The following is a 23,283-nucleotide window of genomic DNA, read 5'->3' as shown; positions in this document are numbered from 1 at the left end:
TTAGTTTATCAAATTGGCGGGAGATTTTTATCAAATTGGTGGTTGTTGGCTTGTTGGTTGGGTTGAGTTTTATTATCTTGGTTAATTGGTTTTGGTTGTATGGTTTGTTTTGGCGGGTGGGATATAAGTGAACGGTGTAAAGACAACATTCATTACATGGCCAAAAACAAAACAAGGTAAGTGTAAAAATGTAAAGTTTGGTCTTTTTTTTTTTTTTTAACCTCAGTAAAAAAAAAAAAATTGTTGTTTTTTTTTTGGAAGGAAAAAAAGTTACATTTTGTTGGAGCAATATTAAGCACAACAAAGTGTGTAACAAAAATGAGGAAGAGCTGATAGCTTAATGGAGTACCACTCGAAGTTTAGGGCATTGTCCAAGGTTTGAATTCTCATCCCAACAATATGTTTGAGAATTTAATTTTTGGATTGTTTAGCCTTGTACCCCGTCTCTGAGCTGGTGTGTCATGCAGGCTAGTAGCCTAGCAGAGGTTGGTCTTCAGACCAATTATCTTTCCTAATAATAATAAAAAAAGTGTAACGAAGATAGGTTTACCAAGGATGTCTTAGCCTAGTGGTTAAGATTGAGGTGTTGTGAACAATAGGTCACAAGTTCGAGTCGTCCCTCCCCTTTTTTATACTTTGTACTGCTTCATGGCTCATATGGATGGAAAAAAAACTACAAATATCTTTCACTGAAAATGGCTTGCAAGATTTATAAAGTAGATATTAGTTTTTTTTTACTAGTACATCTTAGGTTAAAATACTCACACAATATTTATCATACATTCGGGTGTACCATAAACATGGAACGCCCAAGGCTATTTTTTACTCATTTATTTATTTGGAGCTCTCACTATCCTAATTAGAGGTCTCAAATGAGCAAATGAACAAAAACTAGCCATAGTGTACCATATATGCACATGGTACACCCTGGTGTATGATGAATGCACTCAAATACTCACTTCCTTGCTTTTTAGGCCTTGTTTGTTTGTATATGGGAAATCATACTTCCTAGGAAGTTATTTTTTCCATGTATTTGAAATTCCTAAGAAGTGTAAAATTGTGTTTGGTTGATAATGGAAAGTATAACTTTCTATGGGAAGCTCTACTTACCTAGGGGGACCTAGGTAAGTAACTTCCTCCATTTTGGAGGAAGTATAACTTCCTAAGAAGTGCAAATTCCCATGGCCAACCAGACAACTTCATATACTTCTACTTCCTAGAGATTTCCACTTCCCATGTTTTGTTTTGTCAACCAAACAAGGCCTTAATCTACATACTTAGTAGTTTGGCACTATATATATATAGTTCACTTTTATCATTGTTTGTGATTTTTAAATAACGAAAAATATAATAATGTGGGATCTTGTTAGATTCATGTCAAAAAATATTTTCTAATTATCTTTTATAATTTTTATTTGTCGCAACTATTTAATGGCCAATGTTTTGTGTTGGCAAACGTGAAAATGAAATTGTGTAGATCAAAAAGAACCAATATTAGTTATGAGTATTTTTGCCCATTTAGGGCCTTAATCTATTACGACTAGGAGAGAGAAAGGGAGTAAATTTGAATTAATAATGTAATGGTGGACCATGTGATATGGACATGAGAGGATAAAAAGGAAAAAAAAATCCAAATAAGGAATAAAGTAAAAGAGGGAAGATTTTTTTGGAAACACACTTAAACGGAAAGAGGGAAAATCTTTAAGAAACTTAAATGGAAGATCTTTATGCATAAACTAGTACAAAATATATATATATAAAATACAAAAAATATCTCGTACAACTTAAATGGGTCCATAAACTAGTATAAATATACATCAATAACAATAAGTAGACTACAAAACTAAGAGTACTCCCAATCGTTGCCCTCCTTATGGGTTATGAGGAGAGAGAGTATAAAAGTAATACTTCATCCGTTTCTTTTTACTCGCTACACTTCTCATTTCACGGACTCCTAGGCAATTTTTGGAGAAGAGAGATGTAGATAGTAAAAAGAAAAGGGACCCATGTGGGAGGAGAGAGATAGAGAGAGTTTATTGCCCAAAAAAGAAATGTAGCAAGTAATGTGAAACTTCCCATAATGGAAAGTGTAGCGAGTAAAAAGAAACAGAGGAAGTATTAGTTTATTAGGAGAGAGAAAAAATTTGGCCTAAAAACTAATGCTCAGCTCTTCATGATGGACCAAGAAAAAGAGGAGCAAAGAAGGAATTGGAGGAGAGAGAACATATAGTGGGGTAGATGGAAGAGTGAGAAAGTAATAAAATAATTAATGACCACAAACTATAGGACAACCATTGGTTGTACTCTAAGTACATAGGAAAAAGAAAGAGGAAAGAAACAATTCTGACCTTATTGACCCTATAACCAACCTTTAACCTATTTTCAAACTTCACGTCTTTTCATAGTATTACACATTGTACTTTTTTGTAGTATTAAAGAGCAATTAAGTGTATTAATATAAACGAAATACGATTATTAATTTTGAGTACCATCCTATATGATTTTACCAATTAAGTTAGATGACATTCATTGTTTTATTAGACTTTCAATATCTTTATACTCCCTCCGTTTCCTAAAAATCTTCCCTCTTTCCGTTTAAGTGCGTTTCCAAAAGATCTTCACTCTTTAGGAAACGGAGTTAGTAATTCATATCAAAACAATTAGATATTAATCATAGATTGATAATATTATGAAAGATAGATATTCTTCAAATACAGATTGAGAAGATAAACGAATCTAATGAAATTTTACATGACTATATTTTTAATTATTTTTATATATAAATGATAAAATCAATACATTTTCAAACTCACGTAACTCACATTGTCATCAGGTAGGGCTGCTTATCGGTCTAGTCGAACCCGAATCGTGGTCTGCTCGGCTTGTGTTCGTTTAAGTTTATTTGAGTTTAACGAGACGAACTTTGTTCGAGTTGAGTTTTGACCAAATTTAAAAGAGTCGAGCTCAAATTGTTCACGAACAGACTTGACTCTTTTCTCCCCTAGTTTTTACATGTTTTTCTTTGTTTTTCCTTTTTTAATATTTTAGATTTGTAGATCTTCTTTTAAACAATGAAATTATTAACTTATTATTGTGTGTATCTAGGTTAACATGTTTATGTATATATATAAATATATAATTTTTCTATATAAAAGTATAATCGAACCGAGATTTGCCTAGCTCAGCTCAACTCGTTAAAGTTTCGAGTCAAGCTACCACGAACCGAGTTTTAACTGAAACGATCACGAACTATTCGTAAATAGATCAGGCTTATTATCACTTGAATACATTGAGACGTACCTAGCAAAAAAAACACTATCGAAACCCTCTCTACTTCACCCAAAACCCTCTAGACTTCACCCAAAACCCTCTACTTCCTTGCCTTATACAATTTTTTGGGTCCCAAACTTACGCTGCCTTGTACAAGATCCACTTTGGGTTGTTTCCCTGTTTAATACAAGGGGTTTTAAATGGAAAATTTTATCTAATTATGGCAGCTTTCAACGTTTCATAATAACTGATCACACTCATTGCTCTTTATGGAACATTTTTCCTTCTAAATTAGGGCCAATTAAGAATTTGCAAGCCGATTCACTTTGATCTTGAGAGAAATCCCTTATGATTTTTTTTTTCTTTCCCTTATTTTGGAATTACAATTTCATTCATTAAACATGATATACTCTTTCTCATGCCCTTTTGATTTCATCATCATTATTATCATAATCATTTGTATTTATTATGGGTTTCATATTTCATGGGATGTCTCTATTTCTGCTGCTTTGTTCTTTGAAGATATGCTGAAGGAGAAATTTCATTATTACCCAATTATTACAAGGGCACCTCCAAATGTGGAAGCTTTTTCATTCTCTGGGTTTTCATCACTGCAAAAACTTAGGGTTTTTGATGGGTAAATACTAAATACCCTTTTCACTCTCATTTTTTTAATTTTCCCATTTATTTTGGACTACCCATGTTGTTAATTGTGATTATTGGTAAAATTTTGTGCTAAATTTGAGCTTTTTTTTTTTTGGGTGTGTGTTTTGAGTGAGGTTTTTGGTACTAATCCCACTATTTACTCTGTTTCAGCAATATAGAGTGGGAAGAATTACTGAGTCCTTGGTATCAGAATTTTTAGCATTGCACTTTCAGTTACTCAATTGTAGATACAAATGTCCAATTCCTGGTTGGTATTCTTCCCCCTCCTATTAATGCCTTAAGTCTGGTTATTGTTATTTTGGTTTCTACTCCATTAATCAGCATTTTCTTTGTTATTATATGTGTTTTCTTTTGGTCCTGCTCTATAAAGTTAAATAGTTTTAGTTACTTATGACTTTGTAATTGTTTTTTTAATTTTCCCTTCTGGATGCTTATGTTTGATGCAACACTAGACTACTTGTATGTTTTGGGTTCATCATGAAGATTTTCAGCATGGTCTTGCTAAAGCAATGTCTTTTATTTTTGTCCACTTTCCCTTTTTTTCTTGGAGAGTGTGTATCATCAAGACATCAATTATCATGTATGGCTTGACTCCCGATGATTAAGGGAGACAATATTACCTAATCTGCGAGTCCTTTCTTTCAGACCATGATCCAGAATGTGCGAATCGGTACGTGGCACATTGTACAGCTAATAAATTTTCGATTAGTTTGATATAAATAGGTTGTGAATCACGTTCTGGACTGGTTCCATGTACTAGAACATTCCACATTTGAGTCAACTTATTGTTACAGGTGAGCTTGGGTTGAGTTAAAACTTAAAAAGTCTTAGGGTCGAGTAAAGGTGTTTTGTTTCTCTTTAAACTGCAATTGATACTTCAACTACTTACTGATCATTGCAACTTTAGAAATATTGTTATTGTCTTGCTAAGCACAGAAATCTTGGGACATTGTACTTCCGCATTTCCAGAACAACCAAACAAGTCAATTCCTAAATGCAAAGAAAGTCATGTCAAATTTATAATGTCCTCTAGAAATGACTGAAGTAGTGCCTGACTGATGCAAAATACTATGCAGAGGACACCTAATTAAGCCTGCAAAAGGATAGAGGGAAAATTAAGGCTAGAAGCACACGAGCTTAGCATAAAATTTGCTCTTTTCTTTCTCGCTCTGTCTCTCCTTGCAGACATGCTAAAGTGCACCATCACTATTTTCAGTTTCCTATGGGGAATTGGATTCTTAGGTCCTTACTGGTGTTTTGATGAGGGTATTTCCCTGCCCTCAACCAATCGGACCTCTCCTATAGCAGGACAGCCGAAAGTGAGTGAGATGATTTGGGGCTAAATTATATGAAAAAGAAGATTTTGAGATTTGATAAAGAAGATGGAGTTTACTGGAGTGGGGGTCTGAGAGAGATGGTGATTGGGGATAATGCAGTTCTTTTGGCAGGGAGAGAGGGATATGAGAAAATGAGAGGAATAAGTTGCTGCTATTTGGAAAAGAGGATGAGGGTTTGGTGTTTTGTATGATAGGCTTGTTTGTTGGGGTTTCAATAATGACTATAAAAATCACTAGGATGGTCCGTAGCTTTGTTAGTTGATGGACCACATGGTAGATTTTTTATGAGACTATATGCAGGAAAGAGGCACACTTTTCTTTTCAGGGACATTAGTCTTGTCCAATCTTGTTTGTCTAGTATTAATTTGTAATACTTGTCGCTCTTTTATCCTTCAGGATAGGTGTTGTTAAGTTTGTGCTAGTAAGATTTTGGCAATGATTTTGTGAGATTTTTCTTTGTTTGGTCATGGAGAAAGCACAGGTTGACCATCGTCTTGGATGTTGCTAAGTTAAGGTCCCCAAAAGGTCAAGATTCGTGTGATGTGTTATGTGCTCAAGAAGTGGTAAATTTGGGAATCATTGTGGGTTGGAAACTGTAGAAGAGAGGGTTTAAAATTTGGAACTTCCATCATCTTGTTGCACCCGGATGTCAAATGTAGTTGTTTTAGGGAGAAAATAAGGGGAGGAAGGTTCATTGCTGGTTGGCTATTCTTGTGGGAACTATAGGTGGATAGGAATCACATAAGTTTAGAAAGTAGGTATTCTAATCAAGCCTTTGAAAGAGAGTTACTCCCTCCGTTTTTTTTTAATTGTTACGCTTTCCTCTTTAGTTCCTTTTTTTAATTGTTACCCTTCTACTTTTTCCTTATATGGTAACCTATCACATTAACTTTTCACACTTTTTCACCTCATATACCCCACCACCCATTTTAATAATCCACCCAAAACTTTCCCACCTATCCTATTTTTCTCTCTCCTACATTATTTTAATGCTTACATTTCCCAAAACCATTCTTTTATTGTATTTTTTCCTTGTTTTTCGCCGAATTTCCTTGGTTCTCCCCCAAAGTGAAGTGTAAGCATTAAAAAGAAATGGAGGGAGTATTATCCTGCTTCTCTATGTTGTTACCCTCTGGAGGTCTTTGCATGGAATTCTTTGTGAGTAATGTCTTAAGGAATCAAACACCTTTTACATATCATCCACATCTTCTTTACTTTTATAGGGGGGAAGAAAACATTACATTTGAGTTAAAGAATTGGAGGAATAAGAAACTCATTAATTTAAGTAAAAAGTCCAATTTGGATGAACGTGGGGTTCACTCAGCCACTCAACATATATCATGCAAGCATTAAGGCTTTTGATTGATGGTTTTTGTGAAGATCCTTAGGATCCTCTTGAAGAACTTTTATTTTTTATTGCATCTTAGTGGTGGACTATGAAACCAATAATTGGTTTTGTCTGTTGACAAGTTGTTTTGTTTTGACATACTCAAACTTATTTTGTGATTAAGTGCTCCAAATCTTAAGGAAATTAAATCCTTGTTGATAGTCCTACTTTGCTCTTTTGATTCATCAATCTATATTCTGTTCTGGAAGAGGTGGGGACATTAAAAAAACCCAAAAAAAGCAAATTAAGAACATAATTGAATAAAAAAAATATACAACATTACTGAATAATTTATGTGGAAGTCAGATGCTTCTAAAATCAACTATATTTTTCTTGTTATTTTAGAACCTTAATTTAATGGCACAACTCCCGTGAATTATTGTTACATACATCTCACAGTTCTTTCACTATCTTCATCTTCTCCCTTTTCATAACTTTTACCTTATGTATTTTTATGCATAACTTTATATGCTTTCGCACGCATAGTGTGCATATAAAGCTAGTTTACTTATAAATTAGCCCTCCTTCTCAACATGGATGACACACCTTAGTGTCTTTCTAATTTTCTTGTTTATTACTTATAAATAAAAATTAACGTTGTGGATCCAGTAGAAGAAATTGCATAAAGCTAGAGTGTGGCAATTTGGTCATTTATCATGACTTTTTTCCTCGTATATAATTGGAAATAATTGATGACTGTTTATAGAGTATCTAAATGGATCTTTTCTTCTTCACGTAGAGTTGAGGAAAAGTGTTGTATGAGATTCAGGACGCATTTTGTAGTGAAGTGTAGATGTTGTAAGGACTTGTGGAACCGATTAGCGAGAAAAACAATATGATCAAGTCTCAAGAGTGAAAGATAAGAGACCATGACAAACACAATTTGATGTAGAAATATCCTCACAAGATAGAGGGGGAATAACCCCACCGAGCTATTACTGATCCATCAACAAATATTGGTGACCAACTTTCACAAACTCCTTGAATTACATTTGCTCTCAAGAACTCTAATCTTGAAACGATGAGGTTTTGTAATCTCTTTCCATGTTTGGATGCCTTTGTGATCAATGAAAGAGTCAAGACCCAAGACCCTTTTATATAGTACAAGAGTTCTACCCCTTCTCCAAGAATCACATAACACTTTTAACGAAATCTAGAATATGAGACCGAATAATTGGAAACTATATATATATATATATATATATATATATATATATATATATATCTTCCTATTAAATTATAATCTAATCGGTAAATAATCTCTAAGAATCCAAACTCAACTAAACTAGGAAATTTCATAATGAAGGAGCAATAAACAGAACAGTACAAAAAAATCCCGTGTGGAGGAGACAGGATCAGGCAGTCCCATTTAGTAGGAGTGGCCGTATCATATTCACTGCTTCCTAGGTTCAGTTTCCTTGTGCTTCGAAGCGTTCTGCTTGCTTCTTGTTTTTTGCCTAGGAACTTACCTTGTCCAATGCCGAAACTCTCTTCGTGTTTCCCGACCCCACTTCCCGTGTTAGACTATTGGGCTTGCAATCCTAACGATGTTTGGCTGCACCTTAATGTATATGTGATATAGTATAGTATCGGACAATTCTTCATATAGTAAATATTGATATAAAAGGTTCACAAAATACTTTCATGCTAGAAACCGTCTTTAGAAGGTTTAAACTATGTCTATGATTCTAGTTTGAGCTAACATTTTGATGTACGCTACTTCTATTTCACTATTGGTTTCTAAACAATTTTTAATGTTTGATGAAATTTTATTTTCATTCACCCTAAAATAGTTCATGGTGTAGAAGTTAGTTTGAGTCAGCCATCTTAATCAATTGTGTTCAAACCAAGAGAAATGCTTTCATGGTAATTGTTATGTTTGTCTTGGAAGTGGCGTGTAACTGATAAATTGAAAGGATGGAGGGAGTGAATCTGTTCAAGAAATCCACATTAATGAGTTTATGAGCTCATTTGCATTTTGTTTGTTTGTTGGATATAGGAAGTTTTCTTACAACATAATATGACCAAACTCCACAGCAATGAGAATGTGAGTGAGTTATGTATTTGGTAACTGAATGATTATTAAAATAAATGTTTTTACATTAATTACATAATTAATTAGTAAAATATATGTGGTATATAATTTCTTAGATGCAACAGAATAAACGTTCTATTGCTGTGAGTCACCATTATGTAATGGTTGACATGGAGAGAAGGACATGATTTTTGTCATTGTTTTGTGACGGGGTTTTCTGGGACGAAATTGCTAATATCTGTTACAGCTTGGCCATTCTGTAATTAGCAGCTGAACTTTGCTTCATGGTCCAAACGTAAAACATACATGGCAGTGAACCCACTACTATTTAGTGAATTTGCTACTACCTTTAGGGTTTTTTGATGCACACAGCCTTGCCGTTAACCAGTGGAAAAGTAGAAGCAAAATTTGGCGCCTGTTGCGAGAAAAAGTAAAGTGAACCTGGGTCTAACGTCTAGTTCTGTAAGCATTGATGTAGCAGCATACCCAAACAGATTATGATTTATGTATTTATGGGTTTATTAAGGTATTAAATAAAGTAAAGAAAATTTTCAAATCAGACAGGAGTGCATTTATGGCAATAACAGTGGTGAGTGAGCTATCAAAAGGATTCTGAAAGTAATTTAATTTCCTTTGCTTGATATTAGTGATTTGGTTCCCATGAGTAATATTATCTACCATAAAAGTTTTGTCTCTTTGTGTCAGTTTTCACACTTCATTAAGGATAAACTTTCTTTTCCGCAACTGTAGAGACCTTTCTCGCTAAAGGTGAAAATGTTGACTTGTACGTTCTTGATTTGGTTTCACCCGACTCCATCATGACAATTCAGTGAGATTGTAGTTCAACTTTAATCTTCCTGATTTCTTTCTGCGTTTTTTCTTTTTTCCATTTTCTTATTTATTCACACTTTCACTATGTATAGCACTTATTTGACAATCTGCGGATCTCTTCAAGAGTAGCATGTTCTTTTCAAATTCTCTTCTGCTCATTTTTTTCTCAAAACAGTTTTTACTCAGAAACTGCTATCTGACAGTAGAGAGTTTTAATTTTTAAACATAGAGAGTAAACAGTGGCTGGGGATGTTAACATAAAGAAAACACAGAACTCCGTAACTTTCTTTCACCATTCTGGTCAAGAGGCTGTGGAGCTGCTTCAAACTTTTAGGTTGAGCTGTTGATATATGATTTGCACTCCCCTTCTAACTCAATCAATTAATTGACGTGCTTTTCACTGCTTTAGTTGCTTCTTTCTAATGTATATAGCATGCTGCAGAAAGCGAATACCCTTCTTATACTTATTTAATTTTTTTTTCTCAGTAAGATTTTGACCTGCTTTCCTGTACATCACTATCTGCATTTGATTAGCACAGGTTTTGGTGGTTTCGTGTTTGAAAATTTGTTGATTTTTTTCCTAGGGAAAAAGTTCGCAGTTTTTTGGATATGATGGATATCCAAGGTTTATGCTCACCTCTTCCATCATCTTTTTCATCTTCCTCGAGCTCTAATTGCGACTTGCATCCTTTATCGATTAGTGTCAGAAGATGGCAAGTGGGTGAAAGAATAGCTGGGCAGATACTGTCTGTCATCCAGGCTAATGCAGATTCTGAGAATAGGAGGAAACAGATCATTGAATATCTTCAGACGCTTATTGAAGAAGCTTTTGGAATTAAGGTCTGAATTTCATTTTTTTTATATCCTTGTGTGTGTTTGTCTTTTGGGTTGGGATTGACAATTTGCTAGTCTTTGCTGACTTGTTGCTGTTTCCATATGATGCTCACTGCGTGGTGACTTAAATGATTTAAGATCAAGTTTTTCGTTTTTCTGAGAGACAGAAATTAGCTACAGTTTAGAGTTGAGCCCGTAAAGGCTCACGTAAAATGAAAAAGAGAGTTAATTCCTTAAATTTGTAAAAAGTTTCATATTTTGTATGGACAATCTCAAATTGTTTTCTTGTTCTTCTTTGTGCTTTTTTTTTGGGTATCATTCATGCATTGGTTTCATTATATGTTTTTCTCCTTTCATTATCATGAATAACAACATGAACAATGCTAAGTTCCAGTTGTTCCACCTACCTTAGAATAATCCCACTCACTGATAATTCAAGAAAAAAACCGAAGCAGTTTTTCTTTATTTCTTTTTTTTGTTGGGGGGGGGGGTTTCGCGTTCTTAAAATAATTGGAATTGGTATTGTCCTGTGTATAAGAGACCTAAAAGTAATTAAGATAAACAAGGAAAATGTAGGCTTCAGACTATTTTGTAACGATCGTTCTGAAATTTGGATTTATTCATGGTGATTAAAAGGAGGGAGTAATTCAAGAAGATGGGTGAAACATGAGATAATGTATGTTAATTTTTCTTAGATGTCACTTGTGGTTTTAGTTTTGGTTAATGAATTTCTTTACTTAGCACTTAGAGAGTCATAAGGTGATAAGGTGGTTGCTATGAAAACCCTCTAAAATGAATTGTAACAGACTTCAATCAAAGAACTTGTTTTTGGACAAAGAAAATAATGCATCCTATGACTAATTTTTTAAAAGACTAAAAACTAAAAGAAAAAATGGACACCGTTGATCCCAAGTTTAGGGTGTCTTCTATTATTGATTTCAAGTTCCATCTATTTCTAAATCATTCCAATTTTGGGGTGGGTCATGCAGGATTGGTCTCACTTGATTGATAACCTATTAAAGCGGTAAAAAAGTCGGTAGGTCCTGCATTTTAGGCAACACATGTTTAAATTATTCCCCCTTTATTTCTCGCTTATTTGGCTATCCGCGCCTTTTCATTGCTAAGCTGTTGATGCCATCATGCCGAAACATGGCAATTAGTCACCCACAGGCCTCACACCCTTGTTCTACTGATGTTCACTCTTCTTTAGAGTCATACACGTGTTTCACTTCATCACCAACCTTACATAATTAATGGTATTTGATATCATTTTTGTGATGCTGTAAAGGGGGACGATCTCTTGATTATGCTAAGTGAATGACGTATGATTAAGAACTTGAGATATGGGAAAGTGTGACGTTGAACATTTTCCTTGCATTAACCCCATTTATAGTCTCACTGACCGATTTTATCATCCGCAAACAGCATACACCACGGGATCTCGTCTTCGATAGGCCATTTTCTTATCTAATCTATCACTGCTGCAAAGAGGAAAAGACTTTATCTTGGTCCACGTTGTAGTCCTATCATAACAGAAAATTCCTCAAATGCTCCTCCATACATCTTGACATTTACATCGCGATGCATGTCCCTAACTAAGTATTTATATTTACATTTCATACCCTTCTCTGGCATTTCCCACCAAAGCACGGCTCTCATAGCTTTATTAGAAGTCTTCTCTAGGTAAATGAAAGTCATGTGCAGATCCTTCCATCATCTGTCTCATAAGATGAATGATGTTCTATTGCAGATCGTCTTGGCATAAACCCAATTAGGAGATGCTTATAGATTTCCTCATACTCTATTAGTCTCTCCTATGATTTCTTGGCCCGACTCATAAGTTTCATCTCTTTCGATGATTTGAGTAGTCTTTATCACTCCTTTGTTTCTAATTTAAATTAATACAGAGGTGCCTTTTCTCCATTCTTTTAGTATTCTGTTTCTCCAATCTTAATCAATACCTAGTTACCTAACCTCCCCAGATATCTCCAAACTTCATTAGGGATACCATGTGGCAGATTCTTTCTTCAGTTTTTTTTATCTACAATGCCTTCTTTATCTCTATTTTCTCTCAGGGCATACTTCCCACTCCTTAACAGAGATGTCACCGTAGCATTCAGGCTTTCATCAAATAACTCCACAAAATCTTTACTTCGTCTCCTTGATTTCTCTATCCTGGATTAGTGTCTTATTCCACCATAGTGAAAATAATGAGATCCATATTCGGGACATAATTTCTTTTAGCTATCTCATAGATTTCTCTTTCACCCTCCCTTGAGTCTAGTTTTTCATATACCTTTTTATAACCTTTGAGTTTTCTTGCCGGGTTCTTTTTTCCTCTTCACCTTAATGTCTTTATAATTTGCAAAATTTTCTTCATCATACATTTTATTTAAAGTCGAGTAGTTTTATCTTTTCATGTTATTCGCTGCTATTATTTCTTCATTCCACTATGTTGTGTCCCTCACTCTCTGCATCTGTACATTGTGTATTGATTTTCCTAAGATCTCTTTGGCTACTCTAGACAAACAGTTTTTTGTATTTATCAGAATTTGGGGAGGGTTCTCCATTGCGGTTTAATTGGCCTCTTAAACTACTTCGTGATCGCTATCTTCTCGTGGACTCCACTTTATTGTTTTAGGCTCGCATGGACATTTAATTTTTTCTTGAACTTCTCTTGTACGAACATCTAACACTAGAAGTCTATGGTTAGTAGCTATACTCTCCCTGGTATCACCTAACAATTAAGGCAACTACGCCTATCCACACCCTTGATACGAGGAAGTCTATGCGTTGTATCTGCGCCACTTAAACAGGTCAACGATGTGCATAATCTTTCTATCGCATATGATCTTTACTCTCGTAATCCTATTACCCTTCCTATTTACCTTGCCATGGAAAATTTCATTGTGAGGAATCATAATATCATTATGAGACTCTACATCAAGAGTGTCCATATAATATTGTTTAGGTGTCTACCCAGGCTCGTTATATTCTTAAATGTCTAAAGTTAAGATTTCTTAAATTGAACGAAAAAGAAGAACCGGGAGGCTAAAGATGACTTGGATAGAGGACGCTAAGCAAAAATTGATATGTATTGATGAGAAGAATCTAATCAACGTACCAATTTCACTCTAGTTGGGATGAAGTAAAAGCATTTAATAGGTAGCAAGACCCATCTGCTTGGTTGGTCTGATCAAATTAGAGATGAAACAGCTAGAGTTGCTTCTCCTACATTCAATAATTGTCGCCACTGCCTAAGAAAACATAAACGAATTAAATTTGTTCATATATAAAAGTTTATTGCTCCCCTCAAAAAAAAATAAAAATAAAAGTTTATTGCTTTTACCTGAATCATCTATACCTCCACTATAAGTTTTATGGAGTAAGTATTCGTTCTATTGGTGGTTGTTTTGGAGGGTTTCGCTTATCCTTGTCCCAAAAGTTGGAGTGAGCCGAATATTGATGAGGGATCTTATATTATCTAATCGATGAGGGTAGTGGAGAGTTGGTGGTCTTGCTTATTGCAAGCTATTTGTTTTGGAGATTCATACCTCGAGCGTTGAGGCTTGGCAAAAGATCAGGCTGCTGACTTAGTACATTTGAGTAATTGTGCAGACCCATGAAGATTCAGTTTTGAATGTAAACTTTTGTTGCTATCATATGTGAGATGATTTTTGTAATTATTTCGACAATAGACTGATATACTTCTCCTGTCCATATTTATTGATACACTTTGACTGACACAAAGTTTTAGGTGTTATATTTGACTTCTTATTCTATTGTTGGTGGAATATGTTTTTATTGTAGTTAGTCGGTTGTGTGGCCTTAACTTTTTGAGGGGTGAGTACGAGAATTGTTTCTTTATTATTGTTTGGATCCGCCATAAAGAGAGAGAGAATATAAAATTTGTGGGACTTGGTCATTTTAGGAACCGTATCAATTGATGCTGGACACACGAAAGTGGAAAGTGTATAGGCTAATATGGGTCGGAGGGAGTATTTGCATAAGCATTCAAAGAATAGGAAAACTTTGAACAGTTAACTCCTATAATATTTAGTGCTCTCTTTCACATCAAAATTGTCAATCAGTATGTTTATTGCAGTTTATTTAATCTGTATATATATACTGAAAAGTTGGGAGTTTTTTGCATATTTTTTTAACCTGATAACTAAAATTGACTACAACAGCAGCAAATTTTGTCAGTTGAGACCTGAGTTAAGTGTTGGTAATTGGCATTGATAAACATACATGCTTCCTAAACCTTGCCCAGTTGCCCCTACTTAGCCAAGACTGGTATTAAGGCTATATATTACAAGAGGATATTGTTAGAATATGTTATAAATCATTATGGCAGTCATGGTAGAAATAACTCTAGAAAAGGATAGCATAGCTGCATGTTAATAACAGTCTGTTATAATCTGCTGTACTGGCCTTTCTCTTCCCAGATGTAACTTGATTTTATCATAGCCTTCAGAGTTTCAGTGTGGTGAAAGTAGTGACAATGCTTTGTTTGAACTTTTCCAGGTCTTTCCCTTTGGTTCTGTGCCTCTGAAAACTTACCTTCCTCATGGAGACATTGATTTGACTGCAGTAAGTCATTCTAGTAGTAGCCAAGACTTAGCTGCAGATATCTGCAGTCTCTTAGAAAATGAAGAGAAGAACAACACTGGTATCCAAGTGAAGAATGTGCTTTGTGTTCCTGCACAGGTTTGCCTCTAGGTTGACCTTATGTTATGATTTACCATTCACTGAAGATGTAATGAAAGGTTTGCTATGCTCTATATTTTCATACCTATATGCTTCTTATTAAAGTCCTAGGAAGAACATCCTAACCCCTTTCTTTCCGTCCTTTTTTCGGGAGGGGGGGGGGAGGTGAGCCTTGGGGTAATTAGATTTGATGTTTATACAACAGGATCATCAGAAGCAGAATATACAGTCTAGCCAGATTTTGGATTTCTTGTAAGGATCTTACCAAAGATGCAGTTTGGGAGAGTAAAATGTATATGTGGCCTTATCCTCGAATAGTGAATGAACTTGCACTAAACATTGAACTATTAGTACTTGAATGACAGCTGAAATTTCCTATATGAAACTTTGCATTATATTTTAATTCAGTGACTTGTGTATCTTGGTTTCTTGCACTTTTGTAAAATACGCTTTTGTGTAGTTTTGTTTCTTGTATTTTTGTATATTTGCCAAAGTTTAAGTACTGAAAATATGTCATTTTTGTCACTCTAATATGGTCTATTGTTTATAAGTGACAACTGCTGTATGTCTTTCAAATCACAAGCTTAGAGATATTTATGGTGCATTGGTGTGAAGCATGAAACCGTTAAATCTACCCAATATATTAAGCTGTTCTCAAGGGTATAAAATTGATTTTTATCACTCCACTCTTTCTTTATGTCAAATGTTAGCTCATATATGGAATTTGGGATAAATTTTAGGGCTATCTGTTAGCTATTAGCCTTTAAATAAGTTCACCTTTAGTCATATGCATCTACATTTCTAGAGCTTGATAGATTAAGGAGGTTATTCTTACAATTTGTTTTGCTGAACTTAACATGTCATTGCTTAACTGAACTTGTCTTTGCTGAACTAAACTTATTTTTGCTGAACTTATATTCGCTGAAATTTATTCTAATAAGTGAGAAGAACAGAGCTTTAATGTTGATATTTTTCCTCTTGAGAACCATTATCTGTTTTATAAATGCTCTATATAGGAACTTCCATGTTCAATAATAGAGAAGCTTACCTTAATTATGTAAAAGAAACACAGCTCTCATTCTCATTCTTTAGTTGCAGGCAGACCAATGAATGATTGTACTGCTCTATGTGTTTCTCAATAAGCTTAACACTGCTTCAAAGTAACCATAACAATTGCATCTTTACCTTATTGATCTCTCTCTCTCTCTCTCTCTCTGTTTCCTATCCCGTGGATCTACTTTTTCTTTTGATCTATCCCTCTACCATTTTTTGTGTGCCAAGACAATATTATCTTATAGTAAAATAGGGAGAGTAATAAGAAATCAATAAATGTTGTTAATAGTAATAGTAATTTTTATTACAATATTAATTATAATGAAATAATTTTTTGAATGTTTTAATTTTACTAAACTGATTCATTTACGGAATTTATTGTAGATAAATTAAATATCTTGTACATGTGTCATGTGTGAACTAAGATGACCCTGTCTAAACCGAAATGGTTTTTGGCGACATGGATTGATCTTTGCTGAAACTTATTAACTTTAAATTCAAATAAACTGGCCTCAATCAGAAGGTTGGCTAGTTTGGCAATAGATATCTCATTATTGATATCTACCTTGACTCTTGTTAAATTATGTGGATGAGTGAACTTAATGGGGGGGGGGGGGTATTTAGAAAATTTGGAATACCTGTAGTTTTCATAAATGACTAGATTCAATAGTTATAAGCTGTCATAAATTTATCCTCTGTTTAATCATAGAAAAATTTATTCGGCCAACACTAATAGGTGCTTACACATTTATCTTATCTTTATGATTTTATCATCAATGCATGTATTCTCTACATCTAATACTATGACTTTAGAGGTTCAGGGTACATCTAGACCTCAATGGACCCTGCCGTAATGGGTAGTTATTGCAATTAGGTTCAAATCTAATCCAAATCCGGTCCAAACTTTAGGAGAACAAACAATATTGAGGAAGAAATCTTTAATCCGAGATCTGATAAAAGAAGTCTGAATCAGGGGAACTTTCGATGTTTGATGATGCCATTGGTCTATACTTTTATGTAAGCACGCTCTGAATTTATAAGTTTAAGCCGTACTCCAATATAAGCTTCTGATTCCTGGTCACATGGTCTTTATTTGCAAATACCATATGAAGCTTAATCTTTCACATAGAAGCTGTTATGTCAACCTGGCAATATCCAAATTTACCCAACGACTAATATTTAATATATGAAACTTCATTTTTTTCTTCAATAGACGTAAGATTGTGCTCGCGATCAAATTCCCACTCCCCCTAGACTGCAACTAATTGCTTCATAATTGGTGTTCTATCAGAAGAAATAATTTTTTTTAATGTCCTCTCTAATTCTTTGTAGTTATGACTCATAATTTCTTTTGTTTTTTTGTACGAGTTGATGGCGCTGTATTAAGAATACTTTACTTTCTCTACTCAAACCGACTGTTTGATAGTATATAGTACAAGTGTACATTTCAACAGAGTGAGTCCTAGCTCAATTTGCATTTTCCTGTTGAATTTGCATTTCGTATCATATGTCCAACTATCTTTGTTGAGGCGCCTATGTGATATAAAAAGAAAGTATATCTTGTAACTTGATGGAAATGTTAGTTAACAATTTCCGAAAGGAAAGTGAAGATTTTATAAGAATATTCTCCCATCACTTCCTTCCCTTTCTGATAAAATTCCAAATAATATTTAGAACCAAAGATGATAAACTCATTTGGATGCTTTCCTTTCTTTTCCAATCCTAACCAAACACGCTGTTAATTTTGGGTAAAAAGTTATAGGGTCTTTTGGCGTTATCGGTGCATAGTTTGTTTGTCCCCCGCTTTAGTAGCTTTTCTTCTGGATAATTTTAGAAGCTTTTCGAAGGAGGATAAATTCCCATGTCGTGTTCCAGGGCATTGTTTTCTTGAACACGGTATCATTGTTGTATTAGTTTTTCTTTTATCTGATTATCTTTGAGGATTGGATTTACTCCATGCTGCACATTATTGCTTACTTCATTTGAGACCTCTTCCTTTTTTTTGGCCCAAAAAAGAAGGCATAAATACACACAAGTGGACCTACAAGTGTGTCCTCTTGTTCTAATTTGAACAAAAATAGACACAAGTACATGTACACGTCTGTCTGTGGCAAAGGCTTGTAGATCTATACTTTTCTCTTGCTTGTTTGGCTTCTATTCACTGCTTTTTTGAGCTTTTACTTCCCTTTAAGGAGAATATAATGTTTACTTTTCCATGCGTTAATTTATGTTAGGAAAAAAAGTTAAAGGTTTAAATATGCATTTGGAAATGATTAATTAAAAGTCGATGCTACAAAGAAATATGGACATTCTTTCGATGCTCATGATACTCGTTCTTTTAAATTGCGTAACTTCAACATGTACGTCTTGTGATTGGTTTTTACTTAAAGGAAAATATAATTTTTACTTATCCATGCGTTGATTTATGTTAGGGAAAAAAGTTAAGGTTTGAATATGCATGTGGATATGATTAATCAAAAGTTGATACTACAAGGGAATATGGACTTCCTCTCGATGCTCATTCTTTTTAAATTGCGTAACTTCAACATGTACGTCTTGTGATTGGTTCCCGCTTCTGGCATCTTGTTGATATGAATCAGTAGTGCTTTATTAAATTGTGTCGAGCCCTGCATTCAATCAGGAAATCTTAGTGTTAATTGATTGCATCAATGAATTAATTCTATCATTGTTGGCCTGCTTGTGGGATCTACTATCCATTTCGGAGATACATTTGATCCTGTTGTGCTAATATGCTGTTGTTCGTTCTAGTTAATTTATTGTTGCCTTTCCTGAGCTTGGATATAGTTTCTAGCTCCTTGTGCTTAGCTCTACTTGGTCCTCCCCATTGCTTTGCTAGGAGCTACATATTCGTTTCACTTCTTGACTCTCTTCGTTTACACCATACAAGGACATGGAGTAGCATAGTTACTTTTATATGATCCTTAAATTAGCTTAGTAGGACGAAAGTAGTTCAATTCTCTCCTGCTGTCTCGTGCTATCGTTCCTCTGTGCCTAAAGAAATAAGCAAATTCTGCTACTTGTCATGTCTGAAAAACATAATCAGTGTTTACTTGACTCAGATTATTTGTGATTAAAGTAGTTTTGATATGCTACACTAATATAAGCAGTATTGATTTGAATCTTTGGTGTCGCTTATCATTATGTCTCAAGTCCAACTATTTCAAATCCTTTGTAATAAAATGTATTCAAGTGCACCATTGTGTACCCACATGCATGTTTATGTGGATGTGGCTCATCTGAGCACAGTAGTATATGCGTTTATGAGTAGATTCTGTTGGCCTTAGGCTTGTTCATATGGACTTGTTGAACGGAGATTATGCAGCTTTCATTTTACTGCAAGGGGTCCTGTTTTCAATGAGATTGTCTCTCTAATATTGATGTATTCATTATGATGATTAGCATTGTGACTTTTTTTTGGAAATGTCCAAGCCAACAAAGTTGCTTTATCAGGAACTCATTTTCTCAGTCCTTTACAATTTGTTTTTTTGGTAAAGGACACTCAAAGGCCATTGTTATCTTTTTTTCTGCTGATCCATCTTTTAAGTGCTTTAACGCCACTGAAGTTGTACAAAACGATTTTCTTCTCTCTTTCATCAAAAATATATTACTTTTTCCAAACTGTACTTCTGTGCAAGCAAAGTGTTATTCTTGCATATTAAGATATCCTTTTCTAAACTTTCAAAAACCATGAAGTGATATTCAGATTGATCATTGTATTGAACATGTGCAACTCTTATGGTCATTGCAGGTCAAAGTTGTTAAATGCACAGTGGGTGGTATTTGTGTAGACATATCCTTCAACCAAACAGCCGGACTTTGTGCCTTGTACTTCCTTGAGCAGGTTCAGTTGTATATCCTTTATTCAAATTTCTTGCATATTCACCTATTCTTTCTATTCATAACCTTTATCTTGCTGCGCAAGATTTGCTGTAAGACCTTGATTTCATTAGATAACCATTAGTTAATATTTACATTTATTTGATGTTTGAAGTATGTCCACTTTGAGACTTCATCTTTTCTCCTCCTCTCTATTCTTATGCATTCTGGATATGATTTGAAGTCATTTGCTGATTGTGCATATAGCTGTGGCCTGTGGGTCATTATTATTATTTTCGACATTATAGTTCCGTTATTACTAATTTCTATTAGGGTAGCCTGCTTGAAAATTAATTTGCTTCCTGTAAAACAGCTTCCCCCCCACCTTGCACCAGCTAAGACACGGTTAAGGAATATTTTTCAACTGCATTAAATTTTGACTTTTCACATCCTTTACTTGATCTGATTATTGACCAGGTTGACAGATATATTGGCAAAAATCATCTCTTCAAGCGCAGTGTGATTCTGATCAAAGCATGGTGTTATTACGAGAGCCGGATACTTGGTGGATTCCATGGTCTAATATCAACATATGCTTTGGAGACTATGGTCTTACATGTTATCAATCTCTACCATTCTTCATTACATTGTCCTTTAGCAGTAAGTATTATAAGTTGAGAAGTGCATGTCTTTTCCAGTATTACTGAAGAACTAATTGCCAAGGAAATACTCCTGATTGAATAAATAGGTTTTTAGCCATTTCAACACTTATTGAGTATTCGGTTCTATAGAGTAGAAACTGCACTGGCATTACAAATTGACATTTAGCATTAATATTCCAAAATGACGAATGTTATGTCTATATTTTAAGCTGACATGTAATATTGCATTGATTTTGCTGAATAACTTATCTTATATTGGCTGGAACAACTTAAATTGGATTGAAAGGAGTGTTCTTGAAGAACTCAGGAGTTTATACTTCTTGCAGGTCTTGTATAAGTTTTTAGAATACTACAGCACATTTGATTGGAACAGTTATTGCATTGGAATTGATGGTCTTGTCTTAATATCGTCCCTTCCAAATATAGTGGGTAATTACTCCTCCATCAATATCTGCTCGTTCTCTGTCTGTAGTGTTGCTATAATATGATTCACTTTTCTGCTGACAAATCATTTGTGCTTTCACCTCGCAGTGCAACTACCACATGACACTGATGACTTACTGCTGACTGATGCTTTTCTGAGGAGTTCTAGAGAAGCAATCTTATCTTCTATGGGAGTTGTTGTAACCATAAATTCAGTGTTTCCTGTAAAGTTTCTCAACATTTTGGATCCTCTTAGAGAAGACAACAACCTAGGGCGCTCTGTTAGCAAGGGTACTGCTGTGCTGAAAACGTCAAAGTCTCCTGCAATTTTTTTTAGACATATTATTCCTCCAATAACCTTTGTGATACTTTTAACAGGTAACTTCTACCGAATCAGAAGTGCTCTCTCTTATGGTGCTCAAAAGTTGGGTGACATTTTGATGTTACCCCTAGAAAATATGAAGAATGGCCTCGAGTTGTTTTTCAAGGATACACTGGAGAGAAATGGAAAAGGATGGCGGGCAGATGTTGTAGTTCCCGTATCAGCATATGGTTCTGAAATATCTTCTGGCGAAAATGGTGGCGATCATCTTCTTTCTGGAATTCAGTATGGTCTGTGGTTCGATGATTATGGCGTTATGTATCCTGCACAGCCTAATATATCAGTAAATCATCAAGTATTAAATTATCGTTGGGTGGAAAGGAGTCATAATGCGCGGTTCGATCAAAACGTGTATTACAGTATCAATAAAAACCCACCATCTTCTGTGAATGGTCTTAGAAGTATCCCACTAACTGAAGCAGCTTCTGTTAAAGAGAACAGGAAATCGAGGGGAACGGGGACATACATACCCCATCTTGTAATACTTCTTTTCTTTTGTGGTTATTTTCTTCTAATTTTCTCAGAATCCCCCCCCCCCTCCCCCCGGTTTCTTTTAAGGCTAATTCATTATTGGATCTTATTGAAATTAGGAGCATCTCATCCGGAGGAATATAATTTTGGAGGCTACTAAAGAGGAACATAAAAGTGAAAAGGAACAGGAAAGGGTAAAGGAGGTTGAAACAGTGGACTCTCCAGCTTGCACTCCGCGAGAGGCAAATCTGTCTTCCGATGAGGGTGCAAATGTTGGCATCTTCAATTTTTCCATAGATGAATTTCCTGTTCTTCCTGGTAGTAAGCCCATACCTATTAAGGTCAGCCAACCGGATTCCCTTGATCCTGATGAGGTCAAAGAGACATCAGCTTCATTGGATAGCCTCGAGTGTGCTAGCTCTAAAAATTCCTCACCGAGATCTCTATCACAGTCAGAAGCTGGCAAGCAGTCAGATTGTGATGTTTTAGATATTCTGGGCTTAGTGATTGACCCAACAACCGAGACAGTAGTGGAAGACCAAAATTCATCTAAGAGCGAGGAACAACTGTATGAGTTTCTTATGCCCTTTAGATCTAGTTGCTTTTGTATTTGAAGTTCATTTGACCTCCCCTCTCCCTCTTTGGAAATGTAGGGCGGTCCCAGTGCAGCCGCTGCAGCTGGAAGATGACAAGGAGTTTCCTCCTCTAAGCCGACCTCCAGAACCTGTGATAATGTTTAGTAGGAAAGAATTCCCTCCTCTTCGCACATGTTTGAAATCACAAAAAAGCCGTAAATGGAAGAAAGACTTCAAAGAGGTGCATAAGGGGGTGTAGAGAGGAACTGAAGCTCACATAAGGTACTAAAACAGAAAAAAAATACACTAATCTTTAGATTATACCTGATGGACTGACAGGAAAGTGTTTATGGCTCTGATTGATATTAAAAAGGATCGGAAGTTGCACGCTAATTTGAATTATATGATGATCATCAAAGTGAAGAAACTAGTGATCGCTGGTTTGAACTTACCATTGAAGTAGAAGCCGCGGCTGTGTAAACTTTGTGGCATTTTGTGCAATTAGCTTAGAATGAGGTGCTAAGGAACTTTTGGGTATAGTTGTTTGTTGAATCCAGGGAAGTTAAGTCTTTCGAGTTCGAGAGGATTTTATATACTTGTATTTGAGCCATTATGTTCATTGAGTTGTTTTGGCAAACAATTTAAAAGGTACAGAGCATGTTCTGCTCTAAAAATTCATTAGGACAAAAACAAGTTATTGGATTTAAAATCTTGAAAGAGCCTTTAATTTTTAGTATTAAAAAGCTGCTTTTTGTTTACATTATGCTTGGGAAACCATCCATTTAGTATTCGGTTCACTTTTAAGGATGG

At 35.0% G+C, this 23,283-nt stretch overlaps 1 protein-coding gene across 7 annotated transcripts; it reads left to right on the top strand.

Moving 5' to 3' along the window:
* The first annotated feature begins 34 nt into the window (after positions 1 to 34).
* LOC104887647 (uncharacterized) lies at positions 35 to 23,236 on the top strand. 7 transcript variants are annotated; one of them, XM_019248052.3, is made up of 13 exons: positions 40 to 176; positions 262 to 376; positions 3,793 to 3,907; positions 4,087 to 4,183; positions 10,111 to 10,366; positions 14,888 to 15,070; positions 19,893 to 19,985; positions 20,438 to 20,620; positions 20,949 to 21,051; positions 21,154 to 21,336; positions 21,424 to 21,905; positions 22,018 to 22,466; positions 22,552 to 23,236. In XM_019248052.3, the coding sequence occupies exons 4-13, from the start codon at positions 4,170 to 4,172 to the stop codon at positions 22,730 to 22,732; spliced, it is 2,127 nt and encodes a 708-aa protein (XP_019103597.1). In that variant the 5' UTR covers positions 40 to 176; positions 262 to 376; positions 3,793 to 3,907; positions 4,087 to 4,169; the 3' UTR covers positions 22,733 to 23,236. The 7 variants fall into 7 exon arrangements, with proteins under 7 accessions (XP_048494115.1, XP_019103597.1, XP_048494114.1 ...); XM_048638157.2 differs by lacking the exon at positions 4,087 to 4,183; XM_048638158.2 differs by lacking the exons at positions 262 to 376; positions 4,087 to 4,183 and having other exon boundaries at positions 35 to 176.
* The last annotated feature ends 47 nt before the right edge of the window (positions 23,237 to 23,283 follow it).

This window comes from Beta vulgaris, chromosome 2 (genome assembly GCF_026745355.1).
Source record: "Beta vulgaris subsp. vulgaris cultivar EL10 chromosome 2, EL10.2, whole genome shotgun sequence".
In the NCBI taxonomy this organism is placed as follows: Eukaryota; Viridiplantae; Streptophyta; class Magnoliopsida; order Caryophyllales; family Amaranthaceae; genus Beta; species Beta vulgaris.
Note: the sequence above shows the minus strand (reverse complement) of the source record. Positions and strands in the feature narration are given on the sequence as shown.